The sequence below is a fragment of the Morone saxatilis genome, unplaced genomic scaffold, assembly GCF_004916995.1.
Source record: "Morone saxatilis isolate NCDOM2014 unplaced genomic scaffold, NCSU_SB_2.0 Contig3, whole genome shotgun sequence".
In the NCBI taxonomy this organism is placed as follows: domain Eukaryota; kingdom Metazoa; phylum Chordata; class Actinopteri; family Moronidae; genus Morone; species Morone saxatilis.
In genome coordinates, this window is record NW_023339873.1 from 9,876,876 (window position 1) to 9,903,742 (window position 26,867).

General features: G+C 37.7%; 5 protein-coding genes across 5 annotated transcripts in view; 3 read left to right on the plus strand and 2 right to left on the minus strand.

Moving 5' to 3' along the window:
- The first annotated feature begins 2,742 nt into the window (after positions 1-2,742).
- LOC118337299 lies at positions 2,743-5,300 on the plus strand. Its single transcript, XM_035674251.1, has 3 exons — positions 2,743-3,592; positions 3,762-3,829; positions 4,225-5,300. The coding sequence occupies exons 1-3, from the start codon at positions 3,116-3,118 to the stop codon at positions 4,325-4,327; spliced, it is 648 nt and encodes a 215-aa protein (XP_035530144.1). The 5' UTR covers positions 2,743-3,115; the 3' UTR covers positions 4,328-5,300.
- Positions 5,301-5,408: 108 nt separating this feature from the next.
- Positions 5,409-11,838, minus strand: LOC118337297 (kelch domain-containing protein 1). The gene is made up of 14 exons (XM_035674249.1): positions 11,697-11,838; positions 11,263-11,380; positions 9,703-9,773; positions 9,382-9,499; positions 8,972-9,084; positions 8,306-8,393; positions 8,039-8,122; positions 7,496-7,576; positions 7,327-7,385; positions 7,045-7,154; positions 6,876-6,948; positions 6,691-6,775; positions 6,039-6,091; positions 5,409-5,759 (listed from the first exon to the last, which is right to left on the minus strand). Exons 2-14 carry the CDS (start codon positions 11,368-11,370, stop codon positions 5,618-5,620), a joined length of 1,185 nt encoding a protein of 394 aa, XP_035530142.1. The 5' UTR covers positions 11,371-11,380; positions 11,697-11,838; the 3' UTR covers positions 5,409-5,617.
- Positions 11,839-13,278: 1,440 nt separating this feature from the next.
- LOC118337298 (kelch domain-containing protein 1-like) lies at positions 13,279-18,144 on the minus strand. Its single transcript, XM_035674250.1, has 14 exons — positions 18,012-18,144; positions 17,629-17,753; positions 16,688-16,758; positions 16,317-16,434; positions 15,847-15,959; positions 15,494-15,581; positions 15,203-15,286; positions 14,966-15,046; positions 14,816-14,874; positions 14,400-14,509; positions 14,254-14,320; positions 14,053-14,137; positions 13,719-13,771; positions 13,279-13,634 (listed from the first exon to the last, which is right to left on the minus strand). The coding sequence occupies exons 2-14, from the start codon at positions 17,734-17,736 to the stop codon at positions 13,499-13,501; spliced, it is 1,173 nt and encodes a 390-aa protein (XP_035530143.1). The 5' UTR covers positions 17,737-17,753; positions 18,012-18,144; the 3' UTR covers positions 13,279-13,498.
- Positions 18,145-18,520: 376 nt separating this feature from the next.
- On the plus strand, positions 18,521-23,649 carry pole2 (polymerase (DNA directed), epsilon 2). Its single transcript, XM_035674178.1, has 19 exons — positions 18,521-18,632; positions 19,200-19,300; positions 19,432-19,507; positions 20,085-20,162; positions 20,335-20,428; positions 20,528-20,602; positions 20,704-20,787; positions 20,884-20,940; positions 21,035-21,083; positions 21,203-21,275; positions 21,598-21,770; positions 21,868-21,957; positions 22,070-22,124; positions 22,213-22,272; positions 22,363-22,440; positions 22,614-22,722; positions 23,009-23,185; positions 23,284-23,351; positions 23,467-23,649. The coding sequence occupies exons 1-19, from the start codon at positions 18,562-18,564 to the stop codon at positions 23,483-23,485; spliced, it is 1,587 nt and encodes a 528-aa protein (XP_035530071.1). The 5' UTR covers positions 18,521-18,561; the 3' UTR covers positions 23,486-23,649.
- Positions 23,650-24,275: 626 nt separating this feature from the next.
- The window catches only part of klhdc2 (kelch domain containing 2), a 4,997-nt gene continuing 2,405 nt past the window's right edge, over positions 24,276-26,867 (plus strand). Inside the window, exons 1-8 of the mRNA XM_035673312.1 lie at positions 24,276-24,388; positions 25,046-25,372; positions 25,493-25,572; positions 25,681-25,798; positions 25,938-26,050; positions 26,291-26,375; positions 26,508-26,591; positions 26,733-26,845. Of these exons, the coding sequence (XP_035529205.1) occupies positions 24,341-24,388; positions 25,046-25,372; positions 25,493-25,572; positions 25,681-25,798; positions 25,938-26,050; positions 26,291-26,375; positions 26,508-26,591; positions 26,733-26,845 (968 nt within the window). The 5' untranslated portion in view covers positions 24,276-24,340. The remainder of the gene's footprint in view (positions 24,389-25,045; positions 25,373-25,492; positions 25,573-25,680; positions 25,799-25,937; positions 26,051-26,290; positions 26,376-26,507; positions 26,592-26,732; positions 26,846-26,867) is intronic.

The window sequence follows — 26,867 nt, forward strand, 5'->3', positions numbered from 1 at the left end:
ATGAATGGGTGGAAATGGAAATATTGAAATTATACGCCACCCACACACACATAAAACTATACTCTATAAACCATGGTTCAAATTTATTGATTTAGACACTTGTAGCCAAGCAGATAACAGCGCCGCTCTAGGGATACCAATGTTGGCCTATATGTTGGTTTACAGATATTACAATATCTCAACTACTATTAACTAACTATATGAAATTTGATGTAGGTTGGTGATCCCCTGACTTTTCCTCTAGTGCCATCATGAAATTGACATTTGTGGTTTTGAATGAATGTCTTAACAACTACTGGATGGATAGCCATAACATGTGGTACAAACACTGTTGTGTTCCCCTCAGGATGAATTCTGATTTCTGTTTGTTCAATACTTTGGCTAGTCACCTGGTTTTGCATACTTTGTATTAGCAAATTTTAACATGCTTACATGGTAAACATCATACCTGCTAAATAAGCAAGCTGACGTTAGCATTTAGCTCAAAGTAAAGTCAGGCCTAACCACACATGGCAGCTAGCATGGCTGTAGATATAATACATATAAATTACAATAATAAAAAAATGATAATGTTATTTTATAAAATAGTGCTGAAATGTGTGCTATAATGATGATTGTTGAATTAAACCAATATGTATGTACATAAATAAAAACTGAACACATGTTTATGAGACTTTGAAGAATATTTCACAGTACGGGACAATAAATATAGTTCTCTGCTAAAATAGTGTGTCGTTTTTGTACAGATTCTCAGTTTTACATTTTACAGTTTTGGGTCTGAGTGGAGCCTAATGATGTACCAGTGAATGTTTATAGATAATTAAAGTCAACAGAAAAATAGCACTACAAGATGCGGTGTGTGTATATGTTGGTGTGTATTTCTTCTTGACTTTGTCATGTTCATGTTTGTGTACCTGGTGGAGTAAGAGGCCCAGACAGTTTTACTGGAATGCCTGTCAGCGGGCAGCTGGCTTGTTAAATAGTCTCTAGAGATTTAGTTTCGCCCAGACATATGGCAGAAATGTTTCTTTGACTCAAACATGACAACAACAGTTTCATTACTTGTCCTTCAAACGGACCGGCTGAGTCATAATAATTATAATTTCTCACACATGCTTCTCTGCTGCTGGGAGAGAACAAAGGGCATTTGTATCCATTACAGTGTAAAGGCAGCTCACAAACTGTCTAATAGCAGTCACAAAATCATTTAAACTCAGCTAGTTTTAGGAGTATTTGATACACAAAGCAATGCAGAATCCAGAACAAGAGTTTTCGCAAAGGCTGAACTTTTCCCAGTCTTTAAAGTCTCCATCCATGGGAGGAGGAATATTCTGTGGAGAAACCACAGTTATGTAGTGAACTGGGCTGTGGCCTCCATCTTGCGGCAGATCCTCCCCCTCGTCTGGAAGCTGTTGAGTTCTTGTCCAGATGTGGCTGCTTGATCTTTTTAATGATACACTGCTGCTGGCAGAGAATAACAGAAATGGGGGTCAAAAAAACAACACAAACGAGTCTCCACGAGAAGCTGCTTCATTGTGTTCTTTTACTTTTGGCTATAATCTAAAATTAGGACTTCTACTTTCACTTAAGTAGATTTTAATGGTGTGTTGGACTTTTGGAGAAGCAAGAACTATAGTACCGGTGCACAATTATGCAATTATTGCACAATCAGGAGGATGTTCCAGTTTTGCTCTGAAGTTCTTTTCCCTATAAGGCAATCCCTGAGATTCTCAATCCAGAGACATGAAACAGAGAGACATTGTGTTAGTAAGAGGTATTCATACTGAGGTGTTTATAATCAGGATGCCACACAGGACAGCTACTTTTCTACTTTTACACAAGTAGTTTTCTTAAGCAACCTCTTTCAGTACGAAAGGAATAATAATGTCGATCTATCCCAAACATCAAACAAACATATGTTCTCTAAAAAAAAAATCGAAAAGTAAAGCAGGAATTTCCTCGATGAGACATCTGGGACTTGTAGGCTGATCCCCCTATTCCTCCTCCTCCTCTCACATTCACAGTTTGGAAAATGCCAGTTGCTTGAACAGCAGGTGTCTTTGACTTGGTCATCCTCCAGAGAGAACAGGTTGCACAGCTGTCTGGTACACACACACACACACGTACACACAAGCAAGGAAAGAGAGAGAAAGAGGCACTTAATGAAAGATAGCAAACAACTTCTTCACTCGGGTGAACTCTGGGCTCTTGTCGGACAGCTCTGGCAGGGAGATGCTCCCGCTGTGTCTTTTGTATGTGCAAGTGGAACAAACAAAAGCTTAGTGAGGAATCTCTGGGAAGCCCAAGCTGTCTGAAAGGAATGCCCCCTCTCTCTTGTGCCTCAATGCTTCAGTCTTAATCAGTTACCGGAGGGGCTGCTGGTAGAGCAGGCGGACAGGAACTCACTCACTCCTGACCCCTCTTGCCTCAATAAAATCTATTAGCTGAACACAAACCAGTAAAAGGATGGTCACTGATGCAGATAAATCAACCTAATTGGCCCCTGTTGGCCTTTTCATGGTCATACTGTCTTAAGTACTCATGTAATCTCTTTCTCAACCCAGGGGATGGCTGAATATACAAATGCAAGTCTTTTTTCAGCTTTTTATTTTTTTTTTAAAAAGTTTAAATCTATGACATATAAGAGAATACAGACAGAGGTTCTGAAGTAAAAGTGGAAGTTATTTTCAGTCCAGTAGAAATGGAGACATAAAGGGTGCGTGTTTCCCTCTAAGAAGGCGGAGTTTTCTCCCTGGGGTCCTGAGCCAAACTGGTGTTATGTAACGGATACTTCTCATCCTGATGTGGAGTTACCAGAAAGTTTACAGGCAGCGACTCAAGAACGGTCTGTGAACATGGAATATGCGATCACTTCACCGGTGCGTCTGTTGATCTGTAACGAAACATTTTTAAGGAAATTGGCCCTCATACTTGATTCTTAGCCAAAGAGCTGTCTTACAACCGTAAACCTGATTGAAAAGCCACCTTAAACGCTGCCATGGATCAAGTTTTTGTTGGTTAATGTTCAACTCTGGAAGCTTTCCATGTGCCTGAAGTGGAATCTGGAAATGGGACTTTGCGTTTAGATTTTTTGAAAGCAGCCACACTGACGGACATGGGCAGCGGTACAAGCAGAGGAAAGAAAGTTGCACCTGCGTGTGTCAGCGAGGTGAACGTGGCCAAAACAGCTGCCGGTGGCACTTCACCCAAGCAGGACAACAGTTCATTCAAGCCTCTCAAAATCCATACAGTTTTGCGCAACGCGCGTAACCGTGCGCAACCGGACTGCCACAGCGAGGGGCACGACTCTGACTTCTCCAGGGAGGACGATGACATCGACGGAGAGCTGGACACGGTTCTCGCGGATTATGAGGAGCGAGGGAGAGTTTCTGAGAAGAAAAATCCCCCCAAGAAGACTGTCATCAGGTCCAAAACATACGGACTGTGTCATTTTAGCCAGGAAGACGCCGAGGACGTCACCCCAGAGGAGCCACGTGGCTCACACGGTGGATCAGGACTTGTAAACAAGAGGAGCAATGATGCTTTCACACACTTTAAAAAACACACACCTGCGTGCCCCAGTCAGCACAGTGTAAGAGTTTGATCTTTCTATTAATTTGATTATTATTTAAAATGTATTTCTTACGAGTCCAACCCAATTTATTATATATAGAACATCATGGTTTTAAATTAACAATGAATCTTGAAAATTGTTAAGTGCTGAGATAAAACACTTGATATCTCCTCTTCCTCTCTGTCAGTCCTCCTCTCAGGGCTTTTTGACAAGAGGGGCTTTGTTGGAAGCTGTTCCCACATCAGAAAAACAATCGTAAGTAGACAACTCTGATAAATAATTTATTTCTGAGCTCAGTGGAGTAGTAAAAGCCGAGGAGGGCCAGATCAAATTCACTTTAAAGAGATCGAAATACCAACCCATTATTCTCAGGGCAGATCAGATTAGTCAGACGTCTGCAAGCAGGAGAGAAACAAACAAGTGTCTGTTGTTGCTTGTTTGTCGGAGGGAAGTGTGAAAACCGGAAGCACAACTAATACAAACATATTTCCATAACGCATATCAAGCACAAGAAGGCAGAATATAGTTAAGTTCATTATGTGATGCATTCAAAATAATGTATAATCTGGTGTGAAAATAATACATCAAAATATGGAGCATCACTCATTTTTCATTACCATGTTGTTGACATGTTTCTCCACTCTCCCCAGGACCTTTGGCAGCTGCCATAGCTCCTCTCTCACCATGCCAGTCATCCTGTACGATGGATCAGAAGAAGAGCTGATGGACACTATTGAGAGAGAGTTTAGTTGACCCCCAGCTGAGAGAGCTGCTGTCCTTTCCAGCTGTCTTACACAGCAGTTTGCAGAAGAACGTTTGGAAAGAGAAAGGGAACCAGGGTTTCTTTTGACAATTTCCTGCTACTAAGGGAGGCTACATTCACTGTATTTAAGCAGGTTTTTCCTGGATACATTTCACATTGTGTTCAACTGAAACTGCTGCACTGCAGGCCTTTGCATTTACCCAAGTCTTATTTAACAACATGAAGCAGTGTAATGGCAGGGTTATAACACCAACTTGAACAGATGCCAGGAGGTTTTCCTCACAGACCAGATCTGTACACTGACAGAAGCCTCCTTGGTTTGTTATCTGCAGTGGTAAGGTGTCACTGTCACCCCCTCAATGCTGCCAGTCTCCCACAAAGCACACACCTACAGTACTTATTTGTTACCTATTACTTTAACTTTAACTTGTCTGTTAATAGGTAAAGGAGAACACAAGAATATTTCTCTGGCTGCTGAAACTCAGCAGTTCACCCACATTCCAGCAGTAAAAGCAGATTCTTGCATGCTATATGCAAGGATAACATTTTCCTCCAGCAGTTTTGTGCGTGCGGCGCAGTATATAGTGTAAAGTATACTTTTAAGTGGCAACCCTGCATAGGTATGAGCTGGGGTTATTTGTTTAAGGTTTCCTTCCTGACCACAGTTCCTGCACTTCTCCACCCTTATGCAGGAATGTGTGGCAACAGAAACTTCCACTCAGGCTCAGTTTGGCCCAGCTGCGTTTCTGCTGATGACAAGATTCAGCCACATTCAAACATAAAGGCCTACTGCCACTTAGTGGTGGAACACAGTAGTTGTGTTGGAGGAACACACACTTTAACGTCTTATGTGAATACATTGTGTCTGCGCTGTTTAACGAAAGGTGGATTTCAACCAGAAATGTAGAGGTTGGGTTTTGTAATTTTGTTTTATATTGCAAATAAAAATGGACAATTGCTGTATTTCTGACCATGTGTTAAGTTTCTGGGAGTAAATATGTGTGTGTGTGTTTACCTTATATATAATTAAAATACCCATCTACTCTGATAATCCACATCATGCAAAAATGGTTCGGTGTGCCATTTAATCATCACAGGAACATTATTTCAGCAGGCAGACTGTACAAAACAAACACATCAGTAAAACAATATAATATGACACATATTTTGCACAATATATTTAAAAAATAAAAACCCACAGTGTGGCTGTGACGCTCACACTGGGAGTACAGTACTTTTGGTATAATGTAATGTTTTTGGCAATTAAGACATTCTTTTAACTAATATTTTTGCTTCTTTGAAGGCCTGTAGAAAGACATCCTCCTCTGTACTGCTGTCTGTAGTTTGGGAGGCAGGAGAGGAAGCTGGTTTCTGAGCACTTCATAGTTCTTCACATTCTTTGCAATGTAATCCTCACAAATCCTGTCAAAAGAAAAATGGAAAAAGATTACATAGTTAAAATAAATAAACCTAGAAAGATAAAGTGGCCTAGAAAGAAACTGACCTTTGTAACAGCAGATATTTTTACTTGCCATAACAAGTAATGTAGCCATCATTAATTAATGTTATTAATTTCAACTGTGTTTGACAAGTCTGTTGTGTAAAGGTCTACTTCTGCTATAAAACTACTTGAGTTTTCTTTCTGTGGTTCTTTCTGTAAAAGGAACTCTTACAGATTGATAAAATACAACATGTTTTTACCTGAACAGAGGATATGGCTGCATCTGGAAAACAAGTGCATCATTGCAGTGACCCTGAAAAGAAATGTGTAAAATTAATAAGTATATATTCACCACAGTACTTTCTCTCACAAATGTGCATCCTACGTTCCATTTTTCTCAATGTTTTGATCACAGTATCAACTGTGTATACATGGACAAACTGGTAGATTTTTACTGTGATGTAATTTATGATTAACATGAAATTCTGTTGAATATCTCGCAGGTTCTCCACACATAGTTACAGAATTGTGTCTGTAGCCATATTTCCATCTAAATGTATCGCAAACTTTAACCGAATTTCGGGTAATTCAGCAAAAGAAAATGTGAATTAATGCTTGTTTCCATCTGCTACCATTGTGCGAATATTAGAAGTAAGTTCACGAGATAAGCTAAGATGATAAGATGATGTAATAAAAAGAGAGTTAGTAAAACCTCAAACAGTGAAAAACAACGCAGAAAACACAAGAGAAATATGACATTTCTGTTTGTTTCACGATTTAACGCGAGGAAGGTTGCATCCGATGTGTGTTGAGCGATTATATGTATTATACAGCGATACTACAAAATACATTGATGGAAACATCATTTATGTTAACGTGAATTTAGGAGGTAAGTGTCTCTGTGATACTTACGGTGTCGACCAGGAGGATGTAGTCACAACTTCCACCAAACACAATCACATCAGAGTCTTTGCCTGGACACGCTGTGTGCCACAACCTTGGACAGGAGAGAGGATGCTATTTAAAATCTGCTCACAATTTAAAGTAGCACGCTGTACAAAGTAATAAATGTAAAACCTGTAACTTTTTGTTGCTACCTTGGCTTATTTTTAAAGGGATGCTCAACTTCTCTCCATTTCTTTGTGTCAACATCAAGCAGCCACCCATCACCTGATTGAGGGAATTTAAAAGAAAACACTTAGAGAACATAAAATTACCGAAGGAACAAGGGAAAATAAAAGTGAAGAAGTAGATACACTTTCTTACTCATTGGTTTGCAGTCTACACTGAGACCTCCAAACAGGAACATGGAGCTGTCTGACACTGCTGTGAGTGTATGCCACGACCTACCCACTGGAGTGGTGGACACTGGAATTCTGGAAAACATATTTTGCACAGTGCTGTCAAAGAGAAACCTGACAGAAGATGTTAAATGTCAATGCTAATGTGGAACATTTATTTGAATGCTGGCCCAGCTTTAGTGTCTCTGATGTTTTGCTGAAACACGACTGACAGTAATTTCTACATATTTTAAGACTGCCAACATACATTTCCGACCACGTCCACGATTCAAAGTCCAGGCAGTGGATGTCACTCGTCCTGGTTTCCTGCATTTAGAAGAAAAGGAGCACAAGCTACCAATGGCAGACCTTGTTGATAACGCCGACTCATGAATTCTGATACATGAGAAGAAATGAAAAGCATGTAGATCTCTCACCATGACTCTGCCTCCACAAATGTATCCTCTGCATCCGATTGTGGCACTAGCATGGGCAGCCCGGGGTGCTGGAGCACGGCCCTGCAGACAAAAACAGTCATTGGAAAATCGTCTGAGGATCATATACAGATACTGCAATACTGCTAAACTTCAACTCTTAAAGGTTGAGGTCGATGACAAGTGCACACAGACAGAGAGGGGGGACAGCTCAACCTCTTGTAGCTACGGTGCCATGTGCAGAGAGTGGCAACAGTGGAGAGAAGCAAGGAAGGAAATGAGAGAAAGGAGAGAGAGACAGAGTGACAGCAGGAGCAGACAGCTCCTTTGTGAGCAGGTGAAACTATCCTTGTTCTTGATATTTCCTTTTACTGTTTCTACTTTCAGTGAGAGGACCACAAAATCATCCTCATTGCGTCCCATATTGTAAATTTCACAACTAATAGAAAAATAAAATGCATCAAACTCAGTGTGCTAGGTTTTAAAATTTTAATTGATTAAAAAAACAAGTACAGACTTGGTGTGCAAAGGACTTAAATCACTTACTTGAGTTTGTGGTTCACTCCAACTAGATTGCATGGGGTTGAATACATGAACCTCATTGTTCCATCCCCAGAAGACATCCTCCACCTAAAAACAACAAGATAGCTAAAAAGGAGCAAAAACACAAATTTCTACACAAACTGACTGAAACACACAACTTCAGACTACCAAATATGTGTGTGTCACTGATGTGTTTTTAAAAACATTTTTAATACAGCACAGTTGAGATACCATACTTCTGACAGATTTATAGTCAATAAAATACGTTACCCATGATGCTTCATCTACAATGAAGCTTTTGTTCCTGCTGTCGACATCAGTCAGTAATTTGTGACCATATCCTCCGAAGTACATGAGCCTGGAGAGTATCAAACAAATCACAATTCCTAACAAAAATGCAAGTGCCTATTATGGATTTAATTGGTAATGGAGTGACTAAAATTAGCTTATTTTCATTTCACCATATACTTAAGACCTATACTCTAGAACAGATGTAAAGCCTAATTGTTGTAGGAACTCAAGATAGGTTGTGTTTCTGTTTACAGATGGATTTTTTTTCATAAGAGAAGCTAAAGAACAAAATACCATCTGGACGTTAGTCGTTGCAACTTCAAATGGCAAAAGAACAGCAGAGAATGCCAGCAAGAGCATGGGAAAATTACGACTTACAATTTACTAAAACAAAGAGAGTCAAAATAAACCCAAAAAAGAAAAGTCAAATAAAATGAATAGAAAGTTCGCATCCGATCCCAGTTTGGTACAGGCTGTCCACACACTGAAATTAAATAGCTCAAAATTTGTGCTGACAACCTCTGTTTTTCTTTTATCAAAATAAACTGTAACAATGAAACAGTACTTATTCAACTAAAAAAACATGGAGAAAAATACACGCTGGAAATTGCAGTCCGATAAAAGTCACATTTCCACAGTGCTTACCTTCCATTGTAAACCCAGCAGGACAGTTTGTCTCGGGGTGAGGGAGCAGACCCAACCTCATGTATGATCTTCCTCCACGTGTATTTACCGTCTGTCAGGTTGACACAATAGATCTGTTTGAAGTCAAACACTGATCACTTCTTCATGTCAACTTTGTTCAGTCTAAGCTGTGACCACACTGATCTATTGTGTCCATTCATTCATATTTGTTCATTAAACTGTTTTTCAATGAGGAACCTCCATCTGTGGAACACCACACTGCTACGATGTCAATATATTGTACATTTTAAAAACAAACTAAACAGCTCACACCCTCACAAGAGATTTTACACATACATTGATGATAAAACCATTATTTAACCACACATAATGTGAGAGTTTATGTGAATGAAACGATAATCAAGCCTCACCTGATTGGTCTGTCCATTGTCATCACAACCTCCAAATATGTACAAGTGACCATTCAAGCAGCAGCCGCAGGTCCCAGACATTGAGGGAGGGACTTCTCCTGTCATGTGAAACACTTCCCTTAAAGAAAAAGTAAAAAAAATGTTGTTAAACTACTCATTCGTTTATATCCACACATTTTAAAGAGTGCAGTAAGCTCCAGGCAAGTGCTCAGATAAATGTGACACGACTCGACTGTGTCAAAAGAGTCTGACAGTCCCCAGAATCTGAATCTGTTATCTATGAGAAAACATGCATATTTTGAATTGATTTAATATTCTTACCATACACCTCGTTCTAAGTCATAAACCCAGATTTCATCATTGGGTAGGAAAACTTCATCATCAGCAATTGACTGTAGAGAATACAACATGTCTATTACAATGGAATAAAAATGTGTAGTAGCACAGCGTCTCGAGTCTGTCATTATTACTGAATTATTATCATTACTGAACGATCACAAACTCAAAAGCAGGTCAGCAAAATTCTGAAAATGTGCTAATTCTGTCAATCCAAACGTTTTAGGAAGGCCAGCAATAACTTAACAATTATACAGTTATAAAAATAAGATGAAGCATTTCAGCATGCTATTATTTAGGCAGGTTTTATTTATTTAACAGTATGTATTTGTTACACATTTTTCCTCATCTGCTTTTGTATTGGTACTGTATAAGCTGGTAGATAATCAGATCCTTTATTTGAGTAAAAGTATTAATACCACATTGTAATAATACTCAAGTTCTACATTTAAAAGAACAGCGGTATTATCTGCAGGATGTACTTAAAGTATCAGAAGTACTCGTTATGTATAATGGTTTAAGTGTTATATTATTTTATATTAATACTGTGTATATATATTCTATAACTGTTTTATTATTAATGATGTATTATTAGTATTCTACATGTAAGCAGCATCTTAATGTCGTAGCTGATTGTTTGATATATTTTTGGTAGTTTTATGTTTAACCATATGTTTTGATTGGATGTGTCAGATAAATGTAGTTGAATGTTAGTATAGAGTAGCAAAAACTGGAAATATTCAAGTACAAGTACCTCTGATTACTTAAGGTAGTAGTTAGTAGTACATTGTTTGAGTAAATGTACTTATTTCTTGTGGTTCAATGTAAGAAAGTACATTAACTCAAATTTGAGGTAGGTACTCATACCAGTATTGTTCTTATCTATACTTTATTTGTTCCTTACCAATTTAAGACTTTATAAAATATAATGTTTTGTTATTTTAAAGTGAAATCTATTTAAATCTGATTTTAATCTTTGATCTATCACTAATCAATCATAACAATTGTGAGGATTTGCTGATTTTTACATTCAATTATTTTAATTATCTTCATTTATTTTTAATAATTTTGAGGTTTGGACTGTTGGTTGAACAATACGAGCATTGTGAAAGTGTCACTTTGGGTTCTGGGTAATTGTTTACAACCCAAACAATCAATCAATTAATATATAAAATAATCAGCAGATTGATCCATAATGAAAACAATCATTAGTGCCAGAAGAGTTAAAGGTTAGCTCGACCTTGACCAACTACAACAGTAAAATCATAGCTTTCACATTAATGTATGAGTAATAAAACCCTTATGATATAATAAATGAATGTCTTACTTTTACTGTTGATATTTCATATTACACTTACATAATTGTACTTGAAATTGATTTAAAATGTACTTTTCAGAAAGAGGATTTTCGCGGTATTAGTGCTTTTACTTAAGTACAGGATCTGAATACCTGTGGTTGTCTCCCTTACAGTACAAGACGTTGAAACTGGCCTTAAACAAACTGGACACTGGTGATGTTTGGTGATGTGTGTTTGTTTTTCTCACCATGTAACCTCCCCACACATACAGCAGACTGTCCTCCACCACAGCCGTGTGTCCGCTCCTCTCCCGGGCCACCAGCTCCGAGCAGTGCCTCTCAAACGCTGAATCCATGGCTGTGCTGCTATTAATAGAAAAGGAAGAAGTCCCTTTGAGCCTAAAATTATCAAATATGTCTAAAAATGTCACATACTGTCACATTCCCGGCAGCAGCTAGGACTATTATTGGACACAGACAAGTGAGCAGAGCTGACACTAAACAGGTTTTTGAACACTGACATGCTGTTGTTTTTGGTTTAGGAGAAAACTGAGTGAATAATGTGACATTTCTACACATTTAGGAGGCTACGCAACGTTATATTTGGGGGGGGTAGGCAAGTAAAATAAATAATAAACGGGGGTCCACAATACGAAAACAGTTCACATTTAATCATACTCACGGGCTACAGTACACTTCCAGGTGTCGTGTGGTTTTTTCTCATGTTGTGAACACCAAAACACAGCTGACAGAAAAATAAATAGCTTCGATCTACAGTCAACGATCCAGCCCCAGAAACTGTGTGAGGAGAGCTTCAAAATAAGACACACTACTTCCGGTCCCTTTTCTCTTGTCAAAATAAAACCCCCGCTGACCACTATGTGGAGGACAAAGAGTAACTAACTGTTAGGTAATCAGGATACCATAAAATGGGTAACTGTAGTCCGTTACAGTTACATGACATAAAGTCGTAATCAGATTACAGTTAAATTGAGTGAAAATGGGCATTATTAGCAGGATTACAATTTTACAAATACACTGAGCAGAGGACAATTTATTATAGGAAACACTTACACTATATATTATTATGTTTATACATTTATTTATATTATATATATATTTCCTATTGACATTTCTTTCATCTTGTCTTTTTTTATTGTATATTTCATAGTGAGGTAATCATAAAGTAACTGAAAGTAATCCATACGTTACTTTTATATTGTGATACTTGGACTAGGTTACTGACTGCTTAAAGTAACCCTCTCAACCCTGTCAATAAGACATTATGAAATAAATAATTATAAAGGAATCATAGAAGAAATTAGGAATTTATATTATTATCTTATATATTATATTACATATTGAATCTTGATTATTCTCACAGTAACTCATTTCCATTTTATGATCTTGATTTTGTGTTAAAAGACTGTGTTTAAAAAAAGTGGCATTAAGAAACAAAACAGTCCATGGAAAAATCTGTAAAGATATATCTTGGAAAATTATAATTTGAATTAATGATTGTTTGAGTTAAGTAAAGATGATCTGCAATAAAATCTGTGAGAATAACCATGATGAAATCAACTTTCATTAATGAGTTTCAATGTTTTGTCGTTATTACATGGTCATTTATTTTATGTCTTATTTGTTAATTTAATATTGAACACTTTGGGTCTCCATTAAATGACCACTGCATCAGTGTAATACATTTTGCTTTGTGCCAAATGAGCAAAGGTGGAAAGCATTTTTTGTAGCATTTTCCACCAGTAGTTTACTGTCTACGGTTATAGTTTTCATTAAATGGCAACCCTGCAAAAGCTTTTAGCTGGGATTCCTTTTTGAAGGTTCACTTTTACACTACAGTGTCTCCAGTTTATTGAACAGGGAACGTGTGGGAACAGAGTCCTCAAATTGACCCAAATACTTTTCAACTGATGACAAGTTTTCAGTCACGTTTAAACACAGACACTCACTGCCACGTAGTGACAATAATTGTGTACATGCAGGCATACAGTACTTAGACATGCATGTGACATATGTATTGACAAGCTACACGTTGTGTTATAGTTTGACCTGCATTTCAACCAGAAATGTAGAGGAAGACTTTTGAACATTTTATATTGCAAATACTGTAAAAATGCTAATTTGTCTTATTTTTTCTAATGGTAAATTAGTGTATATTTTTGCCACTGTAGCATTGCTTAATGTACACTGATAATGTTTAGTCTAAAAATGAAAATCAGACAAAAACTTTTCCATGTGCCATTATTTAATCATCACAGTCAACACAGTAACTGCAGCCGATTTAAGTTTCATGGGTCAGAAGACTCAAAATAAAATATGTATAAAGTGTGTAATATGCAAATGTAAAAAAAACAAGTACATATAAAACCATAAAACATTTTTCACAGTATATTAAAAAAACAAAAATGCCATTTCACAACAATGATGAGGTCTTGTGCTTGGTAGCCTATTAAAGGACTGTGTTTAACTAATGCTGTTTCGCCTGTAGAAAGACATCCTCCTCTGTACTGCTGTCACAAATTTGGGAGGCAGGAGCAGAAGCTGATGTCTGAGCACTTCGCAGTTCTTCACATTCTTTGCAATATAATTCTCACAAATCCTGTCAGAGGAAAAAGTCTGTTATTCTCTTATTTCTATTTTGGGTAAAGACATTGAAAATATATGTATTTTTGTAAAGTTTTACCTGTATAGAGAATATGGCTGCATCTGGAAAATGGGTGCATCATTAAAATGACCCTAAAGAGAAACAAAGGAGAACATGTGTGAGACTTCTGTTATTTTTCTAAGATCTTTAGACAACACTATGAGTTGTTTTTTCCAAAGATATTAATTATATGGTCCCTTAGCCTTCATACGGATTCAAAAATCCCCTCAGTCATTGGAACAGGGACGCTGCACAGCAGCTCTCAGGAGGCCAATTATTTCCCATTTCTTTTTTTATTGAATTTGTTTTGTGGAAGGGTTTGAGGTTCATTATTAGCACACACAACTCTCTAGTGTCTCTCTGCGATACCTACTGTGAGGATATTAGGAATGTAGTCACAACTTCCACCAAACACAATCACATCGGAGTCTTTGCCTTGACATGCTGTGTGCCACAACCTTAAACAGGAGAAAAGATGCAGGACTAAGTGCAAACACAAACAATTCATTGTCACAAAAAAATTACAACCAGCAATGTTTGATTGCACAATCTGCTAATAATCATGCTTTGCTACCTTGGCTTAGTCTTAAAGGTATGCTCTTTCCATTTCTTTGTTTGAACATCAAACAACCACCCATCATCTGATGGAAGAAAAATGTGTTTTTACTGAGAGGAAACATTTCAAGGAACTTACAAATATATCAGGGTACATTTTCTTACTCATTGGTTTGCAGTCTACATTGAGACCTCCAAACAGGAACAAGGAGCTGTCTGACACTGCTGTGAGTGTATGCCATGATCTGCCCACTGGAGTGGTGGACACTGGGATTCTGGAAAGCATATTTTGCACAAGCTTTTCAAGGACAAACAAGTTAAAAGCTTAGGACACTTTAAATATTAAAAATAATGTTGTCGAAGCATATTTGTATCTTACAGAACTGCACAAGTACTATCTGAATGAAGGCATAGTCTATGCTGGTCCGACTCCTCTGTCTGTGCTGTCTTTGCATGTTTTTTTGTCTCTCTTCACTTTGTCTATCATGTAAACCTAAAGAAAAAAACTAATAAAATACAGGATAGAGGCACAAACGTCAACATGATTCAAGACTGTCATTGGTCACAATCACAAAACATACATTTCTGACCACGTCCATGATTCAAGGTCCAGGCAGTGAATGTCACTCATCCTGGTTCCCTGGATTTAAAAGATAAGGAAGACAAGTAATAAATGGCAATGACTGTGTGCAGATAAGAAAGAAGAACTGAAAAGCACGTAGAGCTCTCACCATAACTCTGCCTCCACAAATGTATCCTCTACAACCAAGTGTGGCGCTGGCTTGGGTGGCACGCGGAGTGGGAGTACAGCCCTGCACACAGAAACTGTCACTGTAAAATCTTTAGAGACATTTAAAGTGTTTCTACATTCTTCTTTATAAGTTGTCCAAAACATATGAATAAATATAATTAACCTAAATGTATGCAGGCCACTCTATTCAGTGTAGTCGAGTGTTTAACTGACTCACATGTGTTTGTGGTTCACTCCAACTGGCGTGCACAGGGTCAAATACATGAACCTCGTTGTTCCATCCCCAGACAACGTCCTCTAACTGAAAATAGAACAAAACAAGAAAGCTTTACGGGTGCATTAACAGGATTCAAAACAACAAAATGTAATATAAAAGCGAAACTCTATGATCTAAAAGAAAAAAAGAACATAGAATACCCCACACAGTCTTTTTTTTTTTTTGGTAGGACAGTATGTTTGACTTGGTGTAAGCCTGAGACTGGTTTAGTATAGTCTGTAAAAATATTACCCATGATGCTTCATCTATAATGAAGTTTTTGTTCCTGCTGTCGATATCCTCTAGTGGTTTTTCACCATATCCTCCAAAGTAGATGATCCTGGAGAATAATAAAGAAATCTATTTTAGATTTAATGTTAGATGTTATGTTTCAGTGGCTCAAGTTCTCTAAAAAATTAGCAACTAATTAACTTACAAAAAAACTATTGACAGACAATTAAGATGGGGTTTTGGGGCGTCTGGGCTTCCAGGCCTCACAAATATGGCTTTATTTAGTAAAACAAATAAATATAGATGCAGAATATATGATAACCAGAAACAGTGGACAGTTTAAATATACATACATCCTCATAGACATAACTTACCTTCCTTTATGAACCCAGCAGGACAGTTTGTCCCGATGTGAGGGAGCAGAACCGATCTTATGTTTAATACTCATCCACGTGTATTTACCGTCTGTCAGGTTGACACAATAGATCTGTTTAAAGTAGAACATTGATCACTTCTTCATGTCAACTTTGCTCAGACTAAGATGTGAGCCTTTTTTGAGATGCATTGTCTCTATATGTCCTTTTTCAAATGTTTTTTTTTTGCATGGGGCTCACAATTCATCTGTCTATGTCAATTCAAAGACATAAAAGTTCAGGAGCTGTTCATCTGAGGTAAGTTTATAGAGCCATCCTTGCTGCTCAATATGAATGTTTAAAAAGAGACCATTCAGTCCATTCAGTGATGAGCTATGTGCCCACAACATTAAATCTGTGACATCTACCAAAGCCATGTAGTGTATGTAAGTGTCAGTGTAATCACTATTGTGCTCAGATATCAGCCTCACCTGATTGCTTTGTCCAATTTTATTGTAACCTCCAAATATGTACATGTGTCCATTCAGCGAGCAGCCGCAGGTCCCGGACATTGAGGGAGGTTTTTCGCCTGCCATCTGAAACACGTCCCTTCAAAAAAAGTTTTTAAAAAATGTGGTAAAACTACTCCAAGTCCACTAATGACATAGCTTGCGGCAACAGGACAGAAGGCAGTTCGGAGCAAGTGCTTATCATTCCTAACAACAACTCTGTTCATGAAAATGGAGATGAGAGATTGATGAAGATTGATTTGATGAGTTGAGATGTAATTATGATTGAGAGGAGAAAAAGAAATATACGTTGGCATATTTAAATTTAAAACTTTATTTTTTTATATTCTTACCATAAACCTCGCTCAAAGTCACACACCCAGATTTCATCACTGGGTAGATAGATGTCTTGACCATCAACTGCCTTTAAAGAATACAACATGTTTGTTACTATGAAACACATAAATGCAGTGGTAGTACGTCTTGAATCTGTCATTGATCTTTCATCACTGACTAAAAAAAAAACACGTTTCACATATTGACTTAACTGCCAGATTTTTTAGGTACACCTAGATAAAGCTAATGTCTCTGTTGAATTGTTCTGCATTATATTGAGAAGTCTTAATATTTTGTCCACCAACACTTCCCTGTATAACACAATAAAATTCCCCAAAAATAACATCAAATTACTGCTAGCTCCACTATTTATGTACATATGCATATAATTCTCTCTAAAACAGTTTAAACAAAAATGAACATTAAGGCAGAATTTATTGGAGGGATGTTGTGTTAGACTGGGTAAAATTTTACATTGAGAGCCTCATAAACCAGAAACTGATTACATCTTAAAGACAGGTGTGCTTCAAAACACTAAAACACCCCTAATAAATCCAAAACCTGTGACTGACATTCTATTCATTGCAAGTATGTTTTAGAAAATACATTGCTAGTTAAGTGATTTAGAAATTGCAGTAAAGGAAAAAAATCTATTAAATTACATTGTAATATGAATAAAAAAAAACTATGCATTTAAGTAAAATGATGTAAGTGCCTTTATTCTTTTCAGCAGTTTATATATATATATAATACAGTTTTTTATATATTATAATATATATATAAAATACTAGTATTAAATAATATTATATATAATTTTTTATTATTATTATCTATTATATATGTTATATAATACACATTCATGTTACTAGATAGATAAATAAATAGATAGACCTACAGGTCATAGGATCTCGCCTTAAGTAAGCTGTAAAACATGCACATCTTCTTTTCATGTCCTTACCCTGAAGCCTCCCCACACGTACAGCAGGTTTTCCTCCACCACCGCTGTGTGTCCGCTCCTCTCTAAGGGAACCAGCTCCGAGCAGTGCTTCTCAAACGCTGAATCCATGGCTGTGCGTCTTTATTCTTAATATAGATTGTTTATTGTTGTTAGGCTAATAAACATGGGTATATGTATCACAATTTCGGTGGAATACAGGGCAAAGTAGAAGTAGAAAATACTCGACAGGATTTGTCAAAAGTTGTAAATAAATATTAGAACCAACCTAGCCTGTCCAACCGAGATAAAACCACAAATTATGAATGTTCTAAATGATATAATACCATATATTATAACTTGTAATTAAATATCTTTTAAAACACAACTGTGCAAAACATACTCACAGCCAACAACACATTTCCATGTTGTTAAATCCACAACATCATGTGCAGGTGACATAAACACATGCACAATGCAGAATGCTCCTTTATCCTAGTCGGATCCTTGTAGGTTGTTTTGACACAGGTGGGATCGTCCTGCCACAACAACTTCCGGTATTACTTTCTTATCAAAATAAAATTCCTTTAAATGACCAATGTGCCTATTCTTAAAATTGTTGTTATTTCCTGACATTGACTAGAGAAAATATTATTTAAATATCCTTAAACATTTTTAATAATTTAATTGAAAGCCATACACTCAAAATATATACATGTACATTTATAACATCGACATATTTTTTTAAATAAAACGAGGGACATATTGTATAGGGAATTTAATTAAAGCACGACACCAATAAACGTATAATTTATTTATAATGTATAAAACTGTGTGGGTCTGTGCTGGTTTCTTTATTTTCATCAGACAGAGGAGCGCGTATTCCTCAGCGGAAGTGATGAAATACATGCGGAAGTTGACATTTAGCGCCAAGTCTTGAGTTGGACAGTAACAACTATGGACGTTTCTCGCAAAATAAAGACAAAAGTGTCCGCTGGCTTCAAGATGCGGGGACTTATACTGCGACCGTATGTATTTTAATCACGTTTAAACGTCGTTAAAATGTGTTTGCTATTGTTGTAATGTTATTGTCATTCACACAGAAAGAGAGCTAAACAATACAGCTGTCACCTCAACGGCAGAGAGAGAGAGAGACTGTGGATACTTTCTGCTTCGTTTTATATTTTATTAGTGGCAACAGGAAATAAGCAGTGATAACATAATGCAGGCTGTGCTTTTGTGTAGATTTTAATGTTGTTGGTTTTATTCCACTGAAGCCAGGAGGTGCTGTGATACCTTTAATGGGCTTAAAGTTACAATTCACAATTTCATCAGAAACATCACCTGAACATGAACCTCAACTGCTTTCAATCATATAAGTTACACTGCAGCTGCTCCCTCAACCTCTTTAAATGCTTACACTTAAAATTAGGGTTGGCTTAAGTTTTAGAAGTTTCAATAGTTTCCAGTGAAATTTTTCACTTAAAGCAATCTAACACTTTCTTGAGAAAATTAAGCTGTTTTTTCTAGTTTCCTACCAGCAGTCGAGAGAAAGAAACAACATGTGCATATTTTCCTGTTGTTTTGTGCTCCAGTGAAGCCAGCAGATACCTTGTGGAAGTGCTGGAGTCTGTCACTCCCTCTGAGCTGGATGATGTTGTTGAAAAGGTGCTGGATGCAGTGGAAAAGCAACCACGTGAGTACAGCAGTACTCCCGTTAACTGCAGATCACAGTGTGATTGGTGCAGAATCTACTGTGTGCAGCATTTAATGTGTTTTCTGTAAGTGTGCTTACAGGTTTTGACCACAGTTTGTGTTTTCCAACAGTGTCCTCTAATATGATAGAGCTGTCTGTGGTGGAAATCGCTGTGCAGGATTGCACTCAGTCTTGTGATGAAACCATGTACGTGTTTTGATCAACTGATCAGTTTCTAAAATACTTAAAATATTGACAGACTTACATTATTACAGTTAACAGCATGTCACATTTGTAATACTATGCTCAGCAGATGTATTGTTAACGTATTAATTACTGTAATGATCAATACATGTTTAGAATTTGAAGAGATTAATGTTCTGTTAATTCATCACGATATTATCATTGTAGTTTTAAGGTGCAGCCAAGTGAATCTTGTGTTGTGGAATAAATTAAGTATTTCTTAAAATGCAAGTTATTTAGGAAATATAAAACAATAATCACACTAATAGCAATTAGGCCTCTTTAAAATGAACCAAAAAGTTAAAACATGTGTAGAAGTTGGCATTCATTGGCATAATAGCAGCTGGATTATAAAGAGTGTGGATAAGACTTAACTGACATTTACCTTGATGTGTAGATTAGGTTATTCAGGGCCTGCAGTCAAATCCTTGTTATACTGTAATAATACAAAAAATACACTATAAACTACCATTTTTACTTAATCAACCTACAATTAAATGCAGAAAATCTTACTAATAAGAGCTATTTAACTCTCTTCCAGAGATAATGTTTTCAACATCATTGGAGCTTTTGATGTACCCAGATACATTTACAGTGTGGAGCGGAAGAAATTTGTACCGTGAGTAAAGGGACAGTTTCTTTCTCCTTTGTGTCGAAATTAATCCAAAATAATTTTTAAAAGATTGCTTCAGTGTCACAGAATTACTGTATGTTTTCTACATGTGCTGCATACTCTGCTCTTGCTTGCAGGCAAAGTTTTTAAACGTTGTTATTTTGTTTTTTTCATTCAGCATTAGTATGACGAGCCATCCTGCCCCGAGTTTGTGTGGTTTGGCCAAAGACAAAGCTGAACTCTTCAGGGAGCGCTACACTATCTTACAGCAGGTCAGTGAACTCTGTTCATTATTGTATATCCAGACCGGGGAACTGACACACTCTCTGTGCTGCTATTTATGGTTATGTGTCACTTGCTGTTTTTTGTAGCGTATACATCGGCATGAGCTCTTCACCCCACCTGCAATAGGAGCTGTTGTTGACGAGGGTCAAAACAAATTTCAGGTAACAATCTTTAACCACTGTAATGACCACCATGTTAAGTACTTGTATGAGGAATATGCATTTGCGTTACAGGATGTTTTTGTGTGATTTGTCTTTTCTAGCTCAAGACAATTGAAGCACTGCTTGGTAGCACATCTAAACTGGGAGAGGTGATTGTACTGGGGATGGTCACACAACTGAAAGAGGTGAGTGAGTGAAGGAAAGCCATTAAATGTCTGTTTTTCAGTACATTGTATATTTACTATATCTAGTTTTTGAAACATTTTCTTAATTTCTTTAAGGGTAAATTTTACCTGGAGGATCCGAGTGGCACAGTACAGCTGGACATGTCCAAAGCAATATCCTTTCATATGTTTGTTCGTGGTCATGAACAAAAATGACTTTTATGTTACACAATATTTTGTCGCATGTATTCCTTAATTAGGTTTTTACCAGTTTCATAATGGCCTGTACACAGAATCCTGCTTTGTACTGGCAGAAGGTGAGATAACGATTACAACTACTACAACTGCAGTAAAGAAAATGAAAAAAATAAAAACGTACTTGCAATAAGATTATAACAGTATTATTAGAAGTACAGTTTTGCCCTTTGTCCTGTAGGTTGGTACGAGGACTCAGTTTTTCACGTCAATGGCTTCGGGTTTCCACCAACAGAGCCATCATCAGGCACAAGGTCAGTGGATTTAGAGAAGTGTTTTTTGGACAAAATTTTAAGTTAAAGCACATGTTGAAATTACAGCAAAGGTGAAGGAGAATCTAGTGTCACATCTGAGTTTTACTTTTTTGGTAGGAAGTAAAAATTAAGTAACATTAAGGCAAATACTGCATATTCTTTACTTAAGTGATGACGTGAGACATCTCTGCCTCATTTGCATTCATTCATTCATTTTTTCTAATTCGTTTTTAGTATCTTAGAGGTGAATCCTGCATTATCCTATGAGCTCCACAGATACTCTTCCTGCACCCTCACTGTGTGACCCTTGCTTTATTTCCAGGGCATACTACGGCAATATGAACTTCTTTGGTGGTCCGTCCACCACCTCGGTGAAGGCGTCAGCCAAGCTGAAGCAGCTGGAGGAGGAGAATGAGGATGCCATGTTTGTAATTGTTTCTGATGTGTGGCTGGACAGCGTTGAAGTGATGGAGAAGCTCAACCTCATGTTCTCAGGTCTGGCATTGCATCATGGTCTGAGACTTTATAGGTCATGAATCTGCACTTTATGAAACACCAATCATATTTAGCTCCACTTTGTTTTTTCCTACAGGCTATGCTTCAATGCCTCCTACCTGTTTTATTTTGTGTGGTAACTTCTCTTCTGCCCCGTATGGAAAAACACAGATCAAATCACTCAAAGGTGAGACTGCGTTCTCATCTCTCATAACACACTGTAGATTTTAAAGCCTTTGTGTATAACATGGGGATATATAGACAGCATTTCAGAATCTAATTCATTTTTGTCTTTTTAGAGTCATTGAAGGCTCTTGCCGATGCTATATGTGCATACCCCAGCATCCACAGCAGGTAGGATCTAATAGAGTTGCTCTGCTCTGTTCTTAACAGTTCAAATTTAAATGTGTTTTATTTAAACATGTTCATCTTACACCTGCAGTAGTCGTTTTGTGTTTGTTCCTGGCCCTGAAGACCCTGGTCCTGGCACCATCCTACCAAGGTATAAGTTCAGAGTCATCTGCTTTTTAACAGCATTATGTGAGTTCTGTTCAGTGTTTTGGACAAATGTCGATACATGTATTGCCCTCAGGCCTCCCTTGGCAGATCACATCACAGAGGAGTTCAGACAGAGGGTGCCATTTTCCGTGTTCACTACCAACCCATGCAGGTAAAACATATGAGGTTTTATTTAATGTCAAAATATTAGTTATTTAGAGTGACTTAGAGCTTTTGGTGTACACAAGGTTGATTTGTAGACATTTGTAACCAGACTTGTGACATTTTGGCATTATCTGCTAACACTAAAACACTTAAAGTGATCTTCCATGTTTTTCCTGTCAGGATTCAGTACTGCAGCCAGGAGATCGTCATTATCAGGGAAGACCTGGTGAATAAGATGTGCAGGAACTGTGTCCGGTTGCCCAATAACAATCTTGACATTCCAAACCATGTGAGTCTCAGCTTTTTTAACATATACTTCAGTGAAATTCCTCTCATCAAACACATAGTTAATATTAGTTATATTGTCTGATGTTTTATTTGCCTTAGTACATAGTGTTTAAAGTCATTCTTTCTACTGTAAGTGCTCCTTAAGCATTGAGTTGTTTCTGCAAAGATGTCCATAAATCCATAAATCTACCAAGCCTGGTCTCATTTCTGACAAAACACCATTTGAAATGTCCTTTATATTTTTGTAAATAAATGATCTTTGTCATATTCCTCTTCTTCTCCCCCAGTTTGTGAAGACCATCCTATCCCAGGGTCACTTGACTCCACTGCCTCTGTATGTCAGTCCTGTATTCTGGGCGTACGACTACTCCATGCGTGTCTACCCGGTCCCTGATGTCATCATCTTTGCGGACAAATACGACCCATTCAGCATCACAAACACAGACTGCCTCTGTGTCAACCCGGTAAGAATCAGTAGAAACTTAAGCAAGGCCTCTAAAAATGACTTAATTAGTTTTTTTTCCAGCTGGTCTTTGAAAGTAACTATAATTTATTTCCACAGGGCTCATTCCCAAGAAGTGGCTTCACATTTAAGGTGTACTACCCATCCAACAGAACTGTTGAGGACAGGTGGGATGTGTTCTTGAGGTTTCACTTTTCTCTCCACGTCTTTTACTACAGAAAACTGTAGTTTCAACCAACACTAATGTTCATACTAATCAGTTGTGGTTTTATGTGTTCACAGCAAACTTCAAGGACTCTAAAGGAAATCATGGATTTAGAAGTGGATGCGTTTCATTTTCTTTGTACTTCGCCTGTGTATGATAGTGTATGCTTAAAATGGATTAGCAATCATATGACTGTAGTCTTTTACTTTATATGTATCTGTATGTATGTTATGTCATGTCATGAATAATAAAGGTTTTATTCTTTATATGGAACATCCTGACATCTTTTTCAATTTTTTTTTATTGATCAAATTTCAAAGGTTACATTACATTGTACACTGAAGTGTGTATTTAAATTGATCACATTACAAAATTATAATTTTACATTACTGGGGGTAGTATGGAAGCCTATTTATGCCAATGTGACTGGAAGAAAATTATTTTGTAAATCATGGAATGGAAATACTGACTTAGCATCTCAAAATATTGAGAAACTTTCTCGGAATTCAGACTCAGTATCTCAAAATAATGACTTAATATCTCAAAATAGAGACTTAATATCTCGAAAAGATTACCTAATATCTCGAAATAATGACTTAATATCTCAAAATAGAGAATTAATATCTCGAAAAGAAGATGATATCTTAAAATAATGACTTAGTATCTCGGAACAATGACAGTATATCAAAATAATGAAAGTTTCTCATTATAATGATTACAGAATCATTTTCTTTCTCAATCACATTGGCGGAAATGGTCTTACATAAGGGAAAACTTTAAAACCATATAACCGTAAACAGTATATACGCTGAGGCATTGACAGAACATAACGTTATATGCTGCTATGGTGACGGTGTACTCTGGTTTACGTCGACCTTACCAAGATGGCGAATTTAAGGAGACGCCCACTTCCGGTCGTGCCCCCCGAACGCTTGTGATGACCTCACTTACATGTCGTACTGCTTTTTGAAATTTGCAGAAAAACAAACGTCCGACAAGGTAAGAAACGACAGGTGCAAACAGATTCTCAACGAGAGCTGCAAACACATCAGCTGAACAGCTTCGACCGCAATGTGGCCGATATAATGTTTACAACCATTTCTGACACCAAGCCGTCGGAGCTTCGCTTGTTTCCACTGTTTAGTAGCTAGCGTTAACAGACGGCGGCAGACGGCACATTACCTGACGAACAGCTGTGAGATGCAAGAAATATATGTGTTAACTTGTAACCTGCAGTTAGATAAAAGCTGAGATAACCGCTAACATTGGTTTAGTAACCTAAATAGGTAAGCTAGCAAAGTAGGTCAGTGGCGCTAATCGTGCTGCCAGCTAACGCTATCTGGTCCGTGCGTTGCCCTGAAGTATTGTTAAACAAAGGGACGTGGACTATAAAGTGGAAGGTATATGTTAGACCTAACGTTAGTAAAAGAAACTACAATATGCCGATGTTATTGTGTCTTATTCTCTTTTTAACTAACCAGGTGGAAAAGCTCGCCTCTTACACCCAGTGTTATGAATGTGGGTCGTTTTTCTGTTATCCTATTTTATTATTAGGGGGGGTAAAAAAAACAACAATCAGTTAATCGAGTAATCCAATCAGCACTAACCCAGCTATCTTACATGATGTCTCTTTCTCTCGTTTCTTGCACCTGGCAGGAGACAAGAGAGACTGACATGGCAGAGAGAATGGCAGAGATGGAGGAAGAAGACATTGGGGACCTGCCAGCCGGAGAGGATGACAATGACTCAGACAGAGATGAAGGTGACAGGTTGTTTGCTTGGATGGTAAATGACGATATGGACGAGGACGAGGAGGGAGAAGAAGAAGAAGAAGAAGAAGATGATGATGATGATGATGTGGAGGATGAACAGCCCTTGGACACTGAAGCATCTGAATCGTTTGAGTTGGATTCTCCAGCTGAGCGCAGTGGTCATATAGCAGTGGTGGACAGAAACATCATGTATGTGTGGGGTGGATACAAGGTAAGGACTTAATTCAATTGTATTTTGCATGCGTATTTGTATGAATTTTCATTATATTCCTGATTTATTTCTCTCAGTCTGTATATTTATCTAAATCACATTTTATTCTCTCCGCACAAGAATGCTCAAAACCACGGATTCTTTGACTTGTACCTGCCGAGGAATGAGATCTGGACGTACAACATGGAGTCAGGAGTATGGTAATGGCTGTTACATTTAAGTTGCATATTGATACCATTGCCATTGTACATGTATGCCATTTGCACACAACGTAGACAAATATAAAATAAACCCCTGAATATCCACAGGACAAAGCACCTAGCCGGAGGTAACCTGCACACATCCATGTCTGGCAGCTGTGGGGTGTGTGTTGATGGGGTCCTCTACCTATTTGGAGGTCACCACGCCAGGGGAAACACAAACAGGGTACGGTGGTTTGCGTATTACATCGAGCAAAATTCTTTATCTCTTGTTATTTTCAAATGATTGCATCGTGTGAAAGACCTTGAGGTGGGTGAGCCTGCTGTTTCCAATGATCTCCTGTATTCTGCGCTGGGCTTTGCAGATTTACCGCCTGCCCCTGAGAGCTCCCAGCCTCGTTTGGGAGGAAATGAGGGATCTTAAAGGACTCCCTCCATCCTGCAAGGACAAGCTAGGTTGCTGGGTTCAGAAGAACAAGTAAGAGGTTACTTTTTTCTTTCTCTGTCTGGATTTTGATGTAAAGTGAACTTTTAAAATCCCTGGTATTTACGCAGTGTGCTTGGGAAAGTGGTAACAGACTAATCTTTATTGATAATAAGCTCCCAGATCCCCAGTGAACTTCAGTGAAAACAATAAAAGTCCATTTTTACCCGCAGACATAACAATGAAATGTGTCCAATGCCTCAAAGTGAGTTTTGTCTGATATTGTTTCCACAGACTTATATTCTTTGGTGGCTACGGCTATGCTGCACAAGGACCTCACCAAGGGACTTTTGAATATGATGAATCATCTTCACTTGTGGTCTGTAAACAAAAAATCTTCACATGCTAAAACACTGACTTCAAGTTTTAAAGTCTAATCAGTGTCACAGTTTATTTCCTATAATGTTTTATAACATTTACATAAAAAAATAAACGTTTTTTGCTGCTGCAGTGGGACAGCCCTGGGCGAGGCTGGAACAATCACATCCATATCCTGGACCTGGAGACCTCTACATGGAGCCAACCCATCACGACGGTAAACACGTGTCCAATAGCAAACAATAGCTTCAACTTCTTCAACTTTTCTGCCAAACTGCCATACTTTTTTTTCCAGAAATACTCTGACTCAAACAACTCTGAAAAATATTTGACATTATCTATTTTCTCTGTGATGTAGGGGAACACTCCATCACCCAGAGCAGCTCATGCCTGTGCCACAGTGGGTAACAGAGGCTATGTGTTCGGGGGACGATACAAAGTAAGAAAAATAAAACGAAGAATGCAAGATGTGTGTCGGTTTTAGCCTCTTTGT